General features: G+C 35.8%; 1 protein-coding gene and 2 long non-coding RNA genes across 6 annotated transcripts in view; 2 read left to right on the top strand and 1 right to left on the bottom strand.

Moving 5' to 3' along the window:
* LOC145971724 (uncharacterized) overlaps positions 1–20,303 on the bottom strand; it is a 60,496-nt gene that overhangs the window by 6,417 nt on the left and 33,776 nt on the right. The window lies entirely within an intron of this gene.
* Phlpp (PH domain leucine-rich repeat protein phosphatase) overlaps positions 1–20,303 on the top strand; it is a 90,027-nt gene that overhangs the window by 45,157 nt on the left and 24,567 nt on the right. For both annotated transcript variants that reach the window (XM_083099665.1, XM_083099664.1), the window contains exons 4-5: positions 4,557–4,691; positions 10,100–10,335. In XM_083099665.1, coding sequence (XP_082955791.1) covers positions 4,557–4,691; positions 10,100–10,335 — 371 coding nt within the window. The remainder of the gene's footprint in view (positions 1–4,556; positions 4,692–10,099; positions 10,336–20,303) is intronic.
* On the top strand, positions 13,189–14,970 carry LOC145971726 (uncharacterized). Of its 2 annotated transcripts, XR_014438952.1 has the most exons (4): positions 13,189–13,433; positions 13,539–13,587; positions 13,667–13,769; positions 13,873–14,970. It is a non-coding gene; the product is annotated as an uncharacterized LOC145971726 (long non-coding RNA). The 2 variants fall into 2 exon arrangements; XR_014438951.1 differs by having other exon boundaries at positions 13,539–13,769.

Here is a 20,303-nt window from a genome sequence, read left to right as displayed (position 1 = left end):
GACTCTAGTTTTAAAAACTCTTCGCGAAATTATCCTTAGGATACAGAGCAGTCTCGCGCAAGAGTACACTTTTATTATACTTTACGCACTTTTATTATACTTTACGTAAATCCTACCTCCCTCCCCTTTGGTAATTACAAAGCGTCGGATTTTGTTACATCATTTGATTGCTCTTCCAGAGACGCGGACCGATGTGTGCGAACTAATTGCATTAGTTGAACACTTCGTCGTCCCGCGCCTTATCTCCTCGTCAACTTTGCGCTCGCGAGTGACTTTCGCGAGGAATCGCGCTTCCCCTATAATTGCCGTCGTCTTAACCTTTATGGTGCCGGAGCCGCGATGATTAATTAACGAGACAAGCGGTTTGACTAATTGTAAGCCGTGCAACTATTGATTACGTTGACCCTAAATAAGAATAGAAAACATATTTAACACGACGACTCGCGCTCCAGATATAATTATACAATATCCTCACATATTCTCAGATATTATCTTTACATTTACATCGCATTAGTAGTCCGTAAGTATAACAAAAAAAAAAGAAAAAAAGAGATAATATCTCCTCCGAGAAAGACTCGATGTATAACACATTCTGCCATATATTTCTCATCTCTGATTTCTTTCTACCGTAAAAGAAGGGAGAGATACGAGGGGGCAAGAGGGGAGGGGCAGCTGTACGCTCTGCTAACTCCTGTATGATAATCGCGCTCCTCTATAGAATTACGCATTTATTGCGAAAGGGAAACTTTCAGCTCCATTCTATAATGCTTTTCTACGTTTACGATATCGCTCGCCATTTCGATATATGTCGACTCGCCTCGGGGAAGCGCTAGGTTCTCTTAACTTAAGTGGAGCACCCTGTGTACGACAGTTGTTGTGTCGACTCATACAAGAGTGAGAGAGAGGGGGGGGGCTGTAAGTAGGTACTTTCGCGGGCGTTGTCGCTACAGAGACACGAAACGGTAAGGCGTGTGCTCCGCTAATTATAACGTTATTGCCGCTATTAATGAGCAATTTCAGGGCGCTTCTGTGCTCCACTCGGTCGCCGGCGATATAAACTCGCCGAGCGCATTATGTAACTTACGTGGCGCAATTTAGCCGAGTTAATTAAGTTAAAGTGTCGCGTGCGTCACGTCATCGTCGTCGTCGTCGTCGTCGTCATCATCGTCGTCGCCGCGAGACATTTATTTTCTCGCTATATTTTGCGTTTTTTTTTGTTGTTTATTTTGCGTATTTTTTTTTCCTTCCTTCCTTTTCGTCTCCGATGATTTCTTCCAGCAAGATTCGCGCGATAACTCTTAACGATACGCGTAATTACGATCTTAAATAACGGTAATAATATGTATATAAGCCAATTTATATATATATATATCTCCGCTTTCGCGCGTGTTTGCCTTATAAATGTAATCTGAGAGAGCTCGGGACAACTTTCGCGCTTTAAAGAGTTTACTTGTCCGTCTACTTAACTGCTACTGGTCGTGGACAAACTTGAAAATTGCCTTCCCGACTCCCGTTTACCATCGCGTACGTTTGGAGGATGGTTTTTGCAAGAAAACCGGAGTAAACTGCATCGTTTTGCAGATAAACGATATTGGAAATAGCTGGTGATTGATATTCTAGCTTGAGAGATGCTCGCGCGACCATGTTTTTTCATCGAGAACTGATACATCGAGAAAACTGGCAATCACAAACACTTTCATGTTACATAGACTCCGACTTTCGAGCGAGTTTTCGAGTGTATTTTTTATTTTTACGCACCTATGTTGTTTATTTGATTGAGAGATATTTGCAATATTTAAATAACCAAACTGGACGAAGATATAACAAATATAACAGGCGAGCACATACGAACGAGCAACAAAAAAAAGACATGCATATTTTAAAAGTTCCCATGTCTCAATTTTTCGATCATTTTAAGGCGCGATAAAGATTCACGTATCCGAACACGTACAAATCGATATATGCATATATCTTGCCCTCATCTTACCTATAATATTTAAAGTATAAATTTATTAAAGTATAAATGGTAGAGTATAAATATTTCACACAGAATATAATTTTTATCTTTTATTTTTTCCACGATTATAAACTACTCGCCCAAATATCCAAAATTCCACAGACATTTGTAGAATTTAAACGTACAAATTTTCAACAATATTTACGTGTCTAGATAAGAAAATGCGAGTATTTTTACCGCGAATAATTTAGAAATTTGAACAGATTCACAGAATGTATACATGTATCATCTAGATATTTATTATCTCGCGTTCGTTTATCTAACATAGCTTAACTATGAATTTTTCTAAAATTCTGTCGACGATATCACGTGCCGTTTGACGGCGCAGTTTCATGTCATGGGGTATAATTGGACCGATGAGATACGCTGTTGATACCAGACGCAGGGAGGATTCGAGCGTTAAAACAGCAAATTTATCTAACAGACGGCGCGAGCATATTTAACCATAATAACCACTAACGACTGAGAGTTTCCTGGCCGGAAATGCCGGAAGTGCCGGAAGTGCGCGCTCTCGCGTCGTCGACCCAGCAAACGACATAACCGCTCGCTTAGCTAAGCCAAAACGTTAAACGCCGATTATCGCGTTGCCGGTGTTCTCGTCTGTAATTTCCCGCGGAAACTTTTGCCCTTCTTCCCCCTTAAGAACAAAATTCAAGCATTGCAAGTGTACTAAATGACAAACATAATTCATTTTTTACGGAGAAAATAGATTCGCCTCTAAATAGATTTGCAATCGAGCAAATCTTGTAATCCAAAGTAATATTGAGAGATAAAGAAATATAATGAATATTAAAATATTAGATGTACACGTTTTTACGCAAAGTTATTTAATATTCGAGGAAAGATGAAAACAAAAATTTTCTTAATTATCGAATTATAATTATAAAATTAAACATCTGTTCTCAGATGATGTCAAAATTAGATTTTAAATATGTAACAAACTTTTATCTAAGACTCAACCTTCCATATATAACGTTTCAATGTTTCTTACAAGTGTAAAAAAATTTTGTTATCATTAATCAGCCTAATTCCATGCATATTGATTGTAATTTCTTTTTACTTAATAGGATAGAATCTACATTCGCGCTTAATAAATAGTCCTCTCTTTGAAATCGCTGAAAACAGTGGCATTTTCCAATGTTATAATAAAGCTGTACGCATGCTGGCTTTAATAACCGCGCACGATTTATTGGATTTTATCGCAGAGAGATGGCGAAGCGAGAGCAAAGTTCGCGAGCATTTCTCGCCGACGGCGACGTGGCCCAATATTTACAGATCCGCGAGGAAATATCATGCTGCCATGAATATAATTGCTCTTATTTTCTCATAATCCGCTTCTTTTACATATTCATGTTCGCACTGTTGGCTTCTATTTATCAACCTTTAATAGGTTTTTGTAAGAACTTCAAAACGCTGTTCAAAAAAAGTAATTTTTATATAGATTACGTTTTTTAACAAATTATATGGTAAGTACGAGTTATAAAGAGAGTAGAAATAAATTTCATAAAATTTGTATTTTAGAAAATATGTTAAATGATAAATAGAAATAAATAAATAATAACTCAACAGGGATTTTTAATTTATTCTTGCAAAGAGTTAATATATAATATTACAAAGTCGTTATTTTGAAAACTACTGATAACTGATAGCTGATAAATATTGTATGATAGACAAATATGTTAAAAAATACATGACAGCTACGATCGCGATATAACGTCCGATATTTTTTACGAGTTGATTGTGATGGTTTTGCGATTCTCCAGAACAGTTAAAGGTCTATATCGCTACACAATGAGTCGAAAAAATAATATTTTGATTCGCGTATGTCGCGTATGGTCTGTAAAATTCTCTGGGAATTTGCATCTCTGTTTGTAAGCGTAACTCAATTTCCTCGCACGCCGTTTGCTGCCGCATATGCAATGAAAAATTCCATATGTCACAGTATATAGGGCAGTTCTGAATAGAGTCAGTGAAAATTCTCAGGCATAATCAAGAAAGGAAAATAAATATGTTATAACAGGAAGTTTCCATATTTTTAATCAATTCAAATACTCATATAAATAGAATATAATTTAATGTAATGTAAATGTATTTAAATAAATTTATCTTTTTCATATTATCTATTTATATATGACAATTTATATATGATATTATCTATTTATATAATTGTTATACATTTTTTATTTTCTTAAAAAAAGAAATATTTATTGCTATAAAGATGATCGTTTCTTCAAACTCAGGGGGATATAAATATTTATTAAATTTAATGCAAACTAAAATTTTCTGAGATACGAATTATATACATCAATATAAATTGAAAAAATAAAATGTATAATATGAATCGTAAACTTAGTTATTTTTCTATTTATTTTTCAAATAAAGAGACTTTCCTTTTATCACAAATTTCGTGTGAGATCATAGCAGAGTCTCAACCCTTCCATCCCAAAAAGCGTTACGTGTATCTAAAAGGCATCGTCTAAAGAGCGCGTTGATTAAAGCCGTAGTTACTAACCGCTCTATCTCTTTTACTTTTTGCCAGGACCAGCATCGCCATTGCCAGACCTGGCGGGATACAGCCGTTGCGGCTACACCTTGGTGTTAAAGGGGTTGGTTTTTCCCCAATGGAAACGACGACCTCTAGCCGTCATCGGTTCCAGACTCTTCCTTTATCCGGGTAAGTGTCCCACTCGGAGATCCTGCCAATCTCTGAGATAAGAGAATTTACAAGGAAGAGAGGGAAGAGCATGGTTTCGCGCCCCAGTAGAAAACCTCCGATGCGAACGAGGGAAACAATCCCTGAACGTCTATCAGAGAGATTAGGAATTATCTGGCAATCGTATCTGTCTTCTTTCTTCTACCAAGATTCGAAAGGACTCGTGAAATTAGCGGTAAGAAGGATCGAATTTAAGAAACTAGCGTCACTCGCAATTGAAGAGCTTACCTCAAAAAAGCTCTTTTTCAGGAAACAAGTAAATATTTTTTTAAATTGTCGCGCCAATTTTTAACTTAAAAAATCAATCTAGAATAGATCTTTAAATATAAACTCAAAAATAATATAATAATAATATAATCTCAAATATATATTGAGCGACAAAAAGATGATTTCCTTCAATATTAAAAGGTGATGCTTATCTACGAGATTCGATGTATAAATTAACATATATTGAGAACCGTTCTTTGAAAATCTTCGAGCTACGCTTATGTAAACGATCGCAAACGTGACGGTTCCTTTAAGGAAGATAAAGATGCCGGAAAGGAAAATATCAGCGAGATCAGTCCCCTAGATGTCTTCCCTTTTCTTTCCTTTGCTTTCCGATTTCCGACACCTGAAACATCATGATTTATCTACGTTCGTCCCTTATCCTTCGTGGGAGGGATCCTGTCACCGACCAGGATGCGTGCCGTGGATCAAGAATTTCTTCGGCCGGAAGGATTTATCTTGTCCTGACGGGCAATTACGTCGGCGAACATTCAGATACGGCACGTATCGTTATCGTTGAGAAAAATGGCGTGTTGCCCGCGAGCTGTATTTACAGCACAGACACAATACATAATGTATGAAAGTTAAAAATAGTGAGAATATTGATAAAGTTTTTTAAACATGAGATATATGCGTCAAAATTTAAATTGTACATTATTAAATAAATTTGCATAAAAATTTTAACAAAAATATATTTGATAGCATAGAAACAAAAATATGTTCTTGCTTCCATTTTCTGCTAAATAAAACTCGCTTAAATTAGCCAAAGCCAAAATTAGCCATTTTTCAACTATCGATTTACTGATATTGTAAGGAAACTCTGTATAAAAATCTTCGTGTAAAAATTAAATTGTTAGGAATTTGAGATCCACGATATCCCCATTTCACGGCACGCGATATCATGTCGTGTCCTTCCATACGAAACCATCCATTGATTCAGACATTTCCGCCAAATGACAACGAAGTTGGACGCGACTTTGCCGAACGTGACTGGAATCGCGTTTCGTCTCCGCATGAGGATCACATTCGGCATTTTCCAGACCGTAAATGCGCACGACGTCGACGATGGCCAGGAATCTCCCATCTCGACAATTCCTCTTTCTCTGTGCAATGACTACGTTTCCATCCAGTCCGGTCACGGAAATGCCCGCGGAATTTCCACCTCGCGATTTTACACGATTTTTCACTTGAATCGCGCCATACGGTGTTACCCGAAAGGTTACGCGATCGATATTTCATGTGTCGGTTTATCTATATCGATGACGCTGTCGAAAAGATGTTGAATTGTTTAATGGTGAATCTATTGAATCAGTGTCGAGAACAGCGGAATAGAGCGAGTTATTCGCGAGTGCAAAAATTTTTATTGAATATATTCTAGTTCTGAGGTATTTTTATCCTGAATTTCGATTTTATTGAATCTGAGATGTGTTTTCCTTTTTCAAGATACGCCATTTATAGAGGAAAGAAAAATGTATTTTCTTTTATATCATTGTGTCTCTCGGCGTTTATTGGAAAAAAAGATATCCGTTGTTTTTTAATGATAATTTTTATAATAAATAATTATTGCAAAATTAATTCATTTATATATTATAGATGACGTAGAATATAATTTTAATTATTTATATGATTGTAACTTTGAGATTACTAGTTCCTCGAAATTGAAACAACCATGACTGCTTTCGTGACATACTATACATGAGTTTGTACAAGATACAACGCAATAGTTATTTAACAATTTATTGCGAGAGAAGAGAAAAGAGAAGCAAGAAAAAAAGAGAGTAAAAATAAACATTTCATTCCTCTTGTGATCTCGCACAATCGCTTCTTCGTCCTTTCTTCTCGAACGGCTTTTAAAAAAATTACATTAATATTTGATACCATGATGTGAAGCTTACAAATTAATTCTCTCCTTTCAAAAGACTATTGTACTTCAACCTTAAAATCAATGTTAAAAGTCTAATATGTTTACTGCTTCAAGAGCATGTAGTTAAAGATTTTTAAACTTCAAGATGAAAAACATAGGCAAAAGAAATTATGCTTCCAACAATCAAATTAGTTTCTTTCGTTACATAAGTTACATCAATAATAATCTTTTTCTATGCACTTTTTCTATGAACTTTAAAATTTAAAAACAATCTATATAAAAACTGACATATTATTTAAATGGTGTTCCGTTTGAAAGAATGCAGGGACATATCGTTGATAATCGATGGCCGATTTTAACGAGCGTGTCCCATAAGCGTCCCGCGGTATCACGTCAGTCATGAGCGAAAAGTAGGGGGGACAGGGGTCAGAGGATCCTTCGGGAGCCCAGAGCTTGATTAAACTCGGGATAGCCGTGGTAACAGGTGTTCGCTATCGCGGACTGGTGCTGAATCAACAGCGAACAACTTCCCCGGGACAGTTCTTCCCTCCCTCGTTGTACTTCTCGGACGCCGCTTTCTCTCTCTTTCTCTCTCCCAGAGATTTGTGTCCGATGAACGTGACGGAAGGAAGGACATCCGTGTCATCCCCGACCGGACAATCCCGATCTCCGCGTTTTCCCAGTCACGCAGCCCATGGAAAAAATTTTTCCTGGAGCCTCTCTATATTGAAGCAATTCTCTTTGCTTGACGATTTTACAATATACTTCAAACTTGAAAATTTTATTAACTAAAATCCGCTTTAAACGATTCATAATTTCTAACAAACAATTCAGAATTTTATTTAATTAACTTTACTTGTCGCCTTTTTAATAATGCACATGTATATCTTAATATCTACATGTATTTATTTTGCATATGTGTATTTTGTTTTTTTAAATTTTTATGTATATAATTTCTACATTATACGATTTATTATATTATACTTAAAATAAATAGAATCTCTTCCAAATTTTTTGCGCAACTTATGAATCATCTAAAAAAATACATATTACGTATAAAAAAAATTTCAGAATTTAACTATTTGAATATTTCATATTATAATTCAAAATTCATGTTACACTTAAATACTTCAAATAGTATCATATTCTAACTTTTTTGGGCGATGCAAACATTCAGGAACATAAAGGAGATTTCTAAAACGCTCTTCCGTGTTATTTCGATACATCGTTTAATTTATTCTAACAAGCATTCGCAGAAACGCGCGCGGACATCGATGTACCTACATATCCTATGCGTCGCTGTTAGGAAATTGCCCATTGCTCGATACGTATCTTGCAAATGGAACCACAATCTAGCGTGGACTGTAGAATGGCGGCTATTCCGGAAGTTGGTCAGTCTCGCCGGCATTTACTGATTTAAGCTGCGGCCACCGTTGGCTTCAATTAGAAATTGCCCGAAATCCTACGATTCGGAAACGAATATTCGGCAATCTCTCTTTGGCATATATAGGCAACGAAATTTGCTGCGCTATGAATTTAACATCGGTCTTCGTTCTTCTTTGAATCTTCAGATGTATGGTAAAGTCGAAAATTTCAATCGCAGAATATATGTATATATATATTATGCTCATATATCACTTGGATACTTTGATTCTTGATGCGGTAAAATATAAATGAATCACATTTTTTGATATATTCATATTTTTTGAAAGATACTTAAATATTTAAATATTTTTCAAGAGGCATTTAATGATATGCATACATTATTTGCTCATGTGGATTGCTCGAAGAAAAAATTTCCCTTAAACATGAAGCTCTACTGTTGGTTTTTACGGTCTTTTTTAAGCATTTATTCTATTCGTCTTTATGTAAAGTTAGCAAAACACGTTAAACTTGTTAAATTCTAACTTAATGAGCTGCTAACAAGAACTTTCTAGAACGTCTAGTTTTGGAACCAGAACGCGGAAATTAGTTGCACGGCAGTCTCATCGGGAAACGATGCCAACCGCGTGTGCACGCTATATCGTTTAACAGCTGTAACAAAATATTGCCGACCGCAACTATTTTCCAACGCTTGGCATCGCGATTCAAGAACAATAGGAAAACACGATCGTTCATTTCGCATTTCATTTATAACCAATATTGCGAGAGAGAGGAAGAAGATATCATGCACTTTTTGGAATAAATTACTTGGATTAACACGTATAATACTTGTTGCCTTGAAGAAGACTAAGAATGTATGTGATATTTGCGAGAATTAAGGGTATGACTCTTCTAAAATAAGATTTAATTGTTTAGTGTCGTAGCAATAAAAAATACCAATAAAGAGAAATAATACTAAAAAAAGAGAAAACGAGATTAATGTTTTTATAAAATGTAATTTTTCAAATATTTCACATAGTTCAAAGATTTCCTCGATAAATCTCGTGATTGAAGTAATTAAAGCCGCGTCGATTGAAAATAGAGGAGCGTAATAACTTTTTTTATAAGCAAAATTAATAACCGATCCATTTCAAGGTTCATTAATTCAAATGTGTGCGACGATTTATAGACTTTTTTTTTTAAATTTCACAAGGGAGGATTCCAACACGCTGATTCGATAATCATGCAAGCATTTGTTTGTTCGCTGTTGATAGAAGAACGTGACGGTATTTTGCGATCCGTCCATCGCTGCGCGAATAAATAAGTTTCGCATCGGAAGCATTTTCGACATCTTTGTTTTTCTCCAATAGCAGCGTAAAAATTCGATAATATCCGATGGCGCTTTGTGTCTGCGAGAGCCGGTACACTCGAGGCACACCCGGTGATGGATGTTCTCTGAAAGCCAACGCTGTGGAATGTAACGGCCGTCATCGGAATATCAACGACCGTCCAGCATTCTCCAACATAGCTGAACGTAATTAGACATCCTGTCGAAGAGATGGAGTCATCTTTTCATTACCTTGCATCGCGTCCTGCTTAAAATTAAGCACTTGGAATCTAAAGGACGAAAGCTCCGCGTCAATATACGTCCATATGCCTTAAAATGAGTGCCCTGAATATACCAAAAATCATGATTAATGTCAATTATTAATAACTGATGAAACATCGATAATATAGAACGTTAATTTGAAAAGATTCTATTTATCCACGTCCCCTCTTGTCAGAAACGATGCTCTTCGCCTCAGATATAGCTATGTCGCGATCGTACGTACTACCAATTTATCAAGAGGACTGATAAATAACGCGTTTCCCGCAGCTTGTCCGGAATCGCGAGCGGAATGGATGGAGCTGGGTGGCGGCGGTGGCGCGGTGTGCTATGCGCCGTCACGTCTGGGCAAACTCGTTTTGCGTGTCACCGGGTTTCCCAGGGTCACTCAACAGTGCCATGTGAGCCAACACCCTGAAGAGAATCATCATCGCGAGACCAGACACTTGTATCTGGGCTTCCATCACCCCTGGGATCGGGACCTCTGGAAGGGCTGGATCAAGGAGGTAAGCGACCTTATCGCTATTCTTCCGCGCGAAATCGAGACAATTTCTCGAAATGGTTTCTCACGAAACACGTAGGAAGGTGCTAGAGACATCATATCAAGAAAAAAGAAAGGGAAAAAGGTACCGGAATCGAATGAAGTAATTGAAAGTCACGTTGATTGAAAGTGAAGGAGCGTAATAATTTTTTATAAGCAAAATTATTAATCGAGATATATATTATTAAAAAATGAATATCAGTAATTTTACTATTAAAAATACATTACATTTGTTCAAGTCTAAATGACTTCGTTTTATTTTAATTATATGGTGATGTAATTTTAACTTCGATACAAATTTCATCGCATATATCATGTATGAATATTCAATTTCCGAATAGTATGAATAATATGATATTATTTGTACGATTTTTTAAGTCTCTCGATATTCCTGCACATTAGTAATATTCTATTTTATTATTATTTTTATTATTTATTTATATATTTATTAATCATTAATTTATTTATTTGATAATTTACCTCAACGTATTCTTTTCCATTTTTATTCTATTTTATTCACCCGCATTAATATTCTTTGCTTCGCGCGTACTTGTCAGATTGAGGCACATTTCGTTGCCCGAAGCAATCATAGATATTAATTTGATTTATCATTCATCTCGATATATAATATTTAGTGTAGAGATTCTCGGTTCTGCGGAACAATCGTACATCCTTGTACGATGCATGCGATAAATAAACACAGAAAGAAGCTGTCGCGGTGGCACGTATAGAAATAGGAACGGAGAAATCCATTTTTCAAGAGACGTGTGAGAGAATCTTTGACACACACAGTCGGTGTTTGCCCGACAATTTCAGTCACCTTAAAACTTGAGCTCACCCGGTCGTGAGCTGAAACCGATTCTTGGAATTTCCTTTGGAGCGTGTTACGCGGCTTGAACGAGGAAACGAAGCAGATTCTCGTGTAACGAACTCGGACAAGCTGAAAATTTTGCATGATACTCTGGCAGGATAAACGGAGTCGATATTTACAATGCATAAGGGTTATATCGATACACACGAGAGAGCAAAAAGATATTATATTTCGCGAGGAACTGCGTAAATAGCTTTGGATCTCGCATCTCCGTGCATCCCGCAACTTTGTGCCCTCGCATCCTCCCCCTTCGACTCCAATAACCATCGAAAGAGGAGCTCTTGCGCATGTAAATAGGTCATGCGGCGAGTAGATAGGTAATATTCCGAGGCATACCAACCGCGTATCTGGAAAGGAATAGGTGGAACGTCAATGCGGCAGAGCAGCAGCGAGCAGAGTGCAACATGCCGGAGAAATTATGTCGGACAGAACAGGCGGTGGGGGCGGAGGAGACGAGAGGAAGGCGCGGGCGGCTTCCGATAATGTCGTTACATGTCGACGGGCAAGCGCGGTGAATTAGAATTGCGTCGATTGTCGGCTCGCGCTCTGCCCGATGCAAATGAGAACAAACATAAGCGTCATTTTGATGAGCTTCAATAGAATTCATCGACTAAACAAAAAGGACAACTCCTCCCGACGTGTTTCGCACCGTCGAGCAAACCCGTAAATATCGATATTGGCTCGCTGCGAGACGACTCTGTTACACCATTGTACGTCCGCAGTTATTTAAGGGCTCAGTCTGTTCTAGCAGTATGAAAAATTGATAATTTTTAGGATGTTTCTTTTTCAAGAATATTAGAAATTGATTTTTTTTTAATGTTTTACATGTGTTTTATATACATGTGTAAAGAGAGTACGTCAATATTTTTTAATCTTGAAGATATTCAGCTCTTTTTGTTAAAAAAATATGAGCTTCTGCGCATAACGTGTTCAAAAATACATGGTTCGACTATGTGATATGTTGCTTCTCGTGTAATTGTCTGAAATGAAAAAAACTCGATCTAATTTTATATTCCATAGGATATTTTTGGAATACTTAACCTTATTCCATTTTCAAAAAGTTGAAAAATAACAAAGTAGTGTCGTTTTAAAATTACATATTTCAATTTTGCTGAAATTTTTTCTGAGATTAGAAATTTATTATATATTAATTTTTTAAATTTTAACTAAGTTCAATATCCAAAATATTCTACTGTACAAAAATATTCTGCTACTGCAATAAAACTAGACCGAATTTTTTTATTTCAGACAATTACACGAAGAGCAGCATGTCATACCATCGTTTTTTAATTGTTTTTTACTGTCGTTGCGTGCAAAAGCTTGTATTAAACATAAAAAAATAAATTTTTAATAAAAATACTGACGTACTATTTAAACAATAAAAATATATATGAAATAACAAAAAAATCAATTTCCGATATTCTTAAAAAAAATTCCTAAAAGTCATTAATTTTTCATACTGCTAGAGTAGACTGAATCTTTAATAATTGTCGTATGTAATGTGCATATTCATAATTAGAAACATTATGTGTAGGAGCTTCGAGTCTTTTGGAAAGGAAAGGTTCTCTGTCACCGCGACTTTACATCATAAGGCTTTTTTTAATAAATGCACTGCAGATATCATATCGTTGCAGATCGATTCCTCAAAGGGTGTTTGATTAAAGCGCAAGTCGGAGAAGTCAAAGGAAACTTTCCCTTCTTCTTCGTCTCCGCGAATCCGCGACTGAAAAGATCGACGAGACGGGAACGGATAGATCGAAGCTGAAAGAAGAGTCACTGGGGGGACGAATAGCGAGAGGAATCCAAAATGATGCAAACATTGGCCTAAAGGCACATCCTGAATATGAAATCACGATGAACAAACTTCAATATCCAAATGCGACTAACGGAGAAGATTGGGAGAAAGGGGACAGGAGATAAAGAGGTTGGAATAGATAAGGGGTGAGAGTACACACTATCATGCCGGACGTTATGACCGGACCGTCGCCAGCATCCGATCGCGAAATTATCGGCGATTCGCGATCGATCCCTCGATACGATTGCCGGCGACGACACATTTAGGAATATATATTTGACATTTAATGTCCCGTAACGTTTTAAGCCGGAACAATAATTCGAATCTCTACCTATAACGTACGATTAAATAGATCTTCTTTGAAAACATTAAAATGCACCTGAAAAAAAATAGTAATGTAATTTTACATAATCATATGAATGTGATGGCGCCAAATTTTGGTTTTAATTATATATGATTATGTACGATTTTATATAATTACATTACTCTATTTTTTCTGGAGGTGATACGTGGATGGTAATTGGACCGAATAATTTAGAAGAAATATCAGAGTACGAATAAAATATTTCATAGACAAATATTTATAAGCAGAGCTATGTGTAATAACTGGAAACTCTCTTCTCTTAAAAGAAAAGAAACAGATAGTGAAAAATATATTTACAAAACGAGCATCTCTCGCGCTATTCCAAGTGGCTGCTTCCAGACTGCTGTCGAAACGAAGAAAAACAAAACGGTAAAAAAATAACTACTATTTCTCCTCATGTTGTGCTACTTTCGATTTTTCTCATTTTAGACAACAATGACAATTTACGAAATTATTTAACGTATTATTACAGATGAAGTGCACAAATTCGTCGACTGGTTTTGTCAACTGAAGTTGAACGCGATACCGTTCGAAACGCGAGATCATGCTTCGGATAAACACTTGCTAAATATTCAGCGATCACTTGTACAAATACGGAATGCGGCCCACCCACCCTCACCCCCCTCTCTCTCTCTCTCTCTTTCTCTCGCTTCCTCCCTCGTCATTTCTCTTGAATTATTCAACACACGTAGTATTTTGCCGCTTTTCTCCATGACGCAAATGCACCGCCGCCGCCGCGAAACACTATTATTGCATCGACCGGATGCATCGTGATCGCGTTTAATCCGTCCGTTGAATTTTCCGCTAATGCATTGTTGCGCGATGAATGACGGGAATTTACACAAATCGTGGTAACAAACTTTTGACGGGGAATTTTTCCTTTCTACTGTTTATTTCATTTCGTCTCGTCGACTTTGTACGTGAAAAAATTACATAAATTGTATGTCAGAATTCTTTTGATTTTTTATTATTCTTTACTATCTTCAATTTTTCTCGTATCGTAAATTTTAGTTGCAATTCGCTTATATAATGCGTGATTTTATGTGAAAAAATAATATGTATATAACGTGAATGATACAAGCTTATTTAAACGTGTAAAGTTTAATAATATGCGAGAAAATGCGAAGAAGTACTGATCATAAGGCAGCTATTTATATAATTCTTGTTGCAATATTTATTGCATAAAGAAAAAATTGATTGGTATTTAATGGTATTTAATATCGCCTTGTCCGCCTTTTGTTTAATATTCGTCGGCGGAATCGTACTCAAAGCGTCAAAGCGAGTCGGTTTCAAGCACGCGTCAGATAATGAAACAATTTTCTTGAATGTCGGGTGTCGATGACACGATCGAGTGGATCGTGACATTTTGTAGTGGAGCGTCATTATTTGCGTAATAGAAGCGGAGCGGTTTTGAACGCATGACTCTATGACAATTCAGTTTGATACATCAGCTATTCGTATTTGTTGCCGAAAGTATCGACATTCTCTGTCCATTGAATCAAACAGATTATCTCAGTAAATATTTTTTAATTTTCAAATGAGATTATTCTCTTTCTCTCCCTCTTTCTCTCTTTCTCTCTCTCTAAAAAATTAAATAATACAACTTTTAAACGTTTTAACATAAGTATTGTGAATCTACGTATATTTTTCTCATGTGTGTAAAATAATATAAAATTGTATTACTCTTTAGAAAAGAGAAAGAGAAAATATCCGATATTAATAGAGGATTCTTTTTTATATTGAAAGCATTATTTGCTGGCAACTTCTATCAGTGTCAATATTTAAAGTTCTTTCTCAATTAATCCTTAGTCACATATTTTTTGTTAAAAACTAATTTTACCAACATTCGAATAAATTAAAATTCCAATCAATATCTGAAAAATAAATATGTGATGAAAATAATATTTTAATTTAGAGTGAAAGAGAGAGAAAAAATATTTTTTAATATTAAAATTGTGTATGTGTGTGTGTTCCCATATTACGACATATCTCAACATAATTCCGATAATATTCTCGATGATATAAATATTATTAAATGAAGATGATGGCGATTATTTCACAAAAATAAATCGATATACCAAGAGTATATATATATATATATGAAAATTTGCGCGAGAATTGAAAGCTCATGCGATGTAGCTTACTTATTAAATTTTCCGGATTAAAAAATGGAGTCCGATTAATCGTGACCGACGTGTCCGTGTATTCGATTACGCTCGCTCGAAGATATTCCGATTGTGATAAATTTATCGTGTTCCGTTTGATGGAAAACAACGGGAAAAATGAAAAATAAACAATTGCAGTTCCCGAAGTAGTATAACGAGAATGATATCTTTCAATCTGATTATCCACGCGGAGCGCGTTTGCGCGTGTCAACAGCATTGATCATAGAGCAACGTTACGCAAACGTTGCTACATTCGTAGCTGCATCTAGTTTGCGTGTCACCGTTTCATTAATTAATCGTATTCGTCGCGTTCGCTGCGTCCGCGGCCGGAATCGAACATCAGCGACGATGATGTATCCATAGAGAGTCTGCATGTACACCAAGTGTCACGGAATTATGATGATATCGTTTCTCATTGCGTATTCCTTCTTTCAATTTGCAATCGAACTTTTAGCTCGACGGAAACTCCTCTTTCAACGTTATTATTTTTCTTTGCCTATTTTTACCGGTGGCATAAAATAATAATCCGGGATGTATAGTTCATCCGTCCTGTTACTACAAAAATATAATCCCGGTGTTATTTACAACTACATCTGTTATTTCATCCCAATGCGCTCTCGTCGGATACGTATTTCCATAAAAAAATTGTCCCTCTCGCGCGCAGCGTATTTTACACTCCGAGTTTTTAATACTGCACCCACGACAATACGCATTTTAATTTACGATGCAACTACACGCAAGAGAGATCGAGCTTTATTAGAAACGATTTAATAAACGAAGAATAGTTGAGTTTTCGTCTCGTAAAAAGCGTCACAATTGCAATCGGTTTACAACAATCGTATGATTTTACATACATATCGATATTATACGAGTTATCTTTCAATGATACACGCAACTGTGGTACATATAGCATAGTTAAATTAAAAGAAGTAGCGATTATCTCAAAATTTGGATCCTGCAAATTTTAATTATTGGCTGTTAAAAATTAAATAATTTCAAGAGCAAGACAATGAAGAAGAAAAAGTGACAACAAAATATTGTTTTACGATTAATTTCAATTAAACTTTAATTCGCTAGAAGTTTTGTTCGTAACGTAATAGGTTCTGATAAAATTTTTTAATTGAGATCCAATACAAGCCAAAATTAATTACCAATATCCAAAATGATCAAACTTTCTGAAAAAAAACGAACGAAGAAAGTTTCATATAGAAAAGTTTCTCTCTCTTTCTCTCTTTTTAGAGTACGTTTTGTTGGCATGATTTATTTAATTACTTTGCATGCGTAATAACGCGCATTTGTATTCCGAAACGAGGCGTCGCGTAAAATCAATCTCCGTCAAAATTAATTTCGTACTGACCCATGACTCTCTTTTTAGCCGAGAAAAGCGCATGTACATGTGTTTACATTATAATTTATATCGCGAAAAGCGCATCGCGCGCAATCCGTTTCGCTTGACGATAATGCGGCAGCATGCCATTAACCGGAAATTATAAGAGGCTCAGGTATGACAGTGAATTATCGGGAATCAGAGATCGCCGTGTGCGATGTGATCAATCTCGTGATACCGCTTTTCGCGGCATAGAATCATAAGCGACAACGAGAAAGATTAATTAATGCCAACAATACGATGTGTGTATTGGTGAGGATCGATCTCATTCGGCAACGACTCGATCGCTTATATGATGAAGGCGTACATAATTAATTACTTTATTAATAAATTAATAAAATAAACGGGCACAATTTGACTGTAATATTGACGTTTATGATTGCATATCAATCTTTTAGAGCAAATGTAATATGAGAATGTAATGTAATAACTTGGAAAAATCAATTAATTGGCGTTTGATTATTTTAGAAGATGCGAAAATGTGGAGTAATTAATTTTTTTTCTGAGAAAGAATTGATGAAGAACGTGTGATAGCTCAAATCTCTGTTTGGCATTAAAATTAATTGTGTTATAAACTAGACTATTTACGAAAATGTCTCAAAAATCTAAAATAGAAACTAGCTTTCATTTTTGCAAAATTTTAATTCGAAATTAATCACTAAAGTATTATAATACTAAATCTTAAAAATTAATAATAGCGATTTCCCCGAAATTTTTCTTTAAAAAGAATTAACCAGACTTACCAAAAAGAAAATCTATTACCCATTAAAATTCAACCCAAAGAGATCAAAGAGAGATACATACCGTATATATTATATTTAATCTGATGGGCAATTTATTCATTGTTTACTGACCTGAGACCTCAAGCAAAATTCAATAATTTCGAATAATTAATTAATTAATTAATGGCAACTCGATTATCTCGTATTTGCATAGCATTATCAAATATGGCAATTCAATCTTCTGTATTGTGCTATTGTAACTGTTTCACAGCTAAATAGGATAAGGATTAAATACACTAAAACTCTCTATTCGCGCTTTGATTCACCTATGTACATGCCTATGAACGTTGCACAGCTTATCGATTCAGTCGAGCGTTCACAGGCATGAAACTAAATGAATCCATTTGCCGCAGTGTTATTACGCGCAATTAATACCGTAATTTGTGTATCATTAAATGCCGCAAAATCCATTTTTACGCGGCTTGATCAAGTACGTGCTTGACTGAGATTCCACCGCGAAATTTCCCGCATTATATAGTCTAACCCAAATTAACTTCTGGCTACAACATAAAGCGTAAAGCGTAAGCTTAACGTGACGAGTGAATTATAAAATACAAGTAGTCTATTTCTTATCTCACAAATTAATCAGGTTTTATGGATATCAATCGTTAAACGTCAGTAGAATAATTCAGAGAATTTTTTTCCATTGTTATACGAAAGATATTTATACTCACGCGAATTCTCGTGCATCTCACGGTTTTTCGCTGCGAGCGTAAAAGTAAAGGAATAAAATAACGTAGAAAAGAAAAATCGGGCTCGAGGGATAAAAGCTCTGCCCTAATTTCTCACGCACCCAAAGAGAGAACTCCCCCTACAAGAAGATAGCGGTGATTAACCTTGCGAAAGGTTCGAAATTAGGGCTGACTGTTTTTTGGATATTTATCACCAAGATCTGTGGAGGAGAAGCCTAGAAGATATAAAATGACACATTTATTATTTGAACCGAATAAAACTAATAAAAACTAATATCGCGGACAATGTAGTGTTTGCGTTAATTCATATATCACTTTTATTGTGAAAATAATTTACGAAAAAAAAACTTTTATACTATCTAAATAAATTATTTCCGAGAAGCGACTTCTTGTTATCGAATCACGTGTGTGTAAATAAAATAACTTTAAACATTAAAACTTTTAATTTTGAAAAATAGATTTATAAATTTTTAATGTGTGCTTCGCGAACTTTGCTTACATTTTACGAATCATGAGAGGACAAGCAATTAGTGCGATAAATGTGTCTTGTCACATATATTGTGACAATGTTATCTTCTGACACAATTAAGCGAGCATGTTTGATGCTACTCAAGCCATCTACATTCCGGAAACTCGTTGAGAAAGATATAAAGTTCAAATAGCGATTTCAACCGTAAATCCCCGATTGGACCCGCGAGGTCTGCGGCTCTCCTTGAAATCCACTGTAAATCGCGAAAGTTTCCCCTTAATCGCTGAAAGGCACTTCGGAAAAGTTGCCAGTTACAACACTCGCATCGCTATTTTCGCCTCTCCCCGTCTACTCCCCCTCTCGGATTGCTTCTCGATCATTCTTAAGACTGTTCGGTTGCTCGGAATATCGGCCAATATATTTGCCTTTACGAAAGCAATAAAATAAACTTACTCTTTAAACTCGTTTTGTAAAACTGCGAAATTTGTAACACTAAACAACGACTGAGAATAAGAGACAAGTCGATGTTGCATCTAGATTTAAAGCGAAAAATAATTCTCGGCTTTTATCGGTTGGTTGTATATAACTTTTACTAACATGAACAATTGTAACTTGAAAATAAATCCGATAAAAGGAAAATATATAAACGAAAATTACTTATTATATTTTCCGTGATCGTTGTAAGTTATTCTAAATTTATTCCAGATCAGAAGCCGATATTTCTTTAGCATAAAAAAATAAATTTTTCTACCATTACTTATAATGCAAGGAAAAATACAATGCACGTAAACTTCCCTCTTTATCTACTACGCAATCCAATGCATTTAAGCTCTACTCTTTTTTCTCTACTACAATGATCTATTTTTTGTCAAAGTACCATTGTTATTTACTGGTTTATCTTGTTGTTCATTCTCCTTTTGCACATCCCGTTTTCGCCCTCAAAAGATCTTTACGGGAATAAACCAGCATGCGAACGTGCGTTCACATGAATTCCACTTGTTAGTCACAAAGAGGAAAACACCGAAGGCAGCCAGAAACCCTTTCACCCCTTTGTTCTCTTTCTTCTTTTTTTTTTATTCACCGACGAAATAATTTCCAAGGGCCCTTAAAAGCGCGCCGCAACCTATCTGCCTAGCGGATGACTGTCATGATCAAAGCGGAAATTTTTATTAAGGCTCCTTATTAAGTTCTCGTGCGGAACTTCCCTCGTTACGAGCCTTAGCGTAGATCTTAGCCGCGCCCAAACTTCCTTACCTGAATTCATAAAATTTTGCCGAGAAAACTTGATGCCGCGCATTTTTCCGCAACGCAACGGTATATTAAATCAAAATTAATTATAATATTGCCCCCGGACTATCACAAGAATCGCTTTCCAAGCGATAAATAGTTTCTTCTTTCCGATACAAGA

The sequence above is a fragment of the Camponotus vicinus genome, unplaced genomic scaffold (genome assembly GCF_025532165.1).
Source record: "Camponotus vicinus isolate PSW18456_S1 unplaced genomic scaffold, iyCamVici1.0 SCAF_5, whole genome shotgun sequence".
Taxonomy (NCBI): Eukaryota; Metazoa; Arthropoda; class Insecta; order Hymenoptera; family Formicidae; genus Camponotus; species Camponotus vicinus.
The sequence above is the reverse complement of the archived record's forward strand: the minus strand, read 5'-3'. Positions and strand labels throughout refer to the sequence as shown.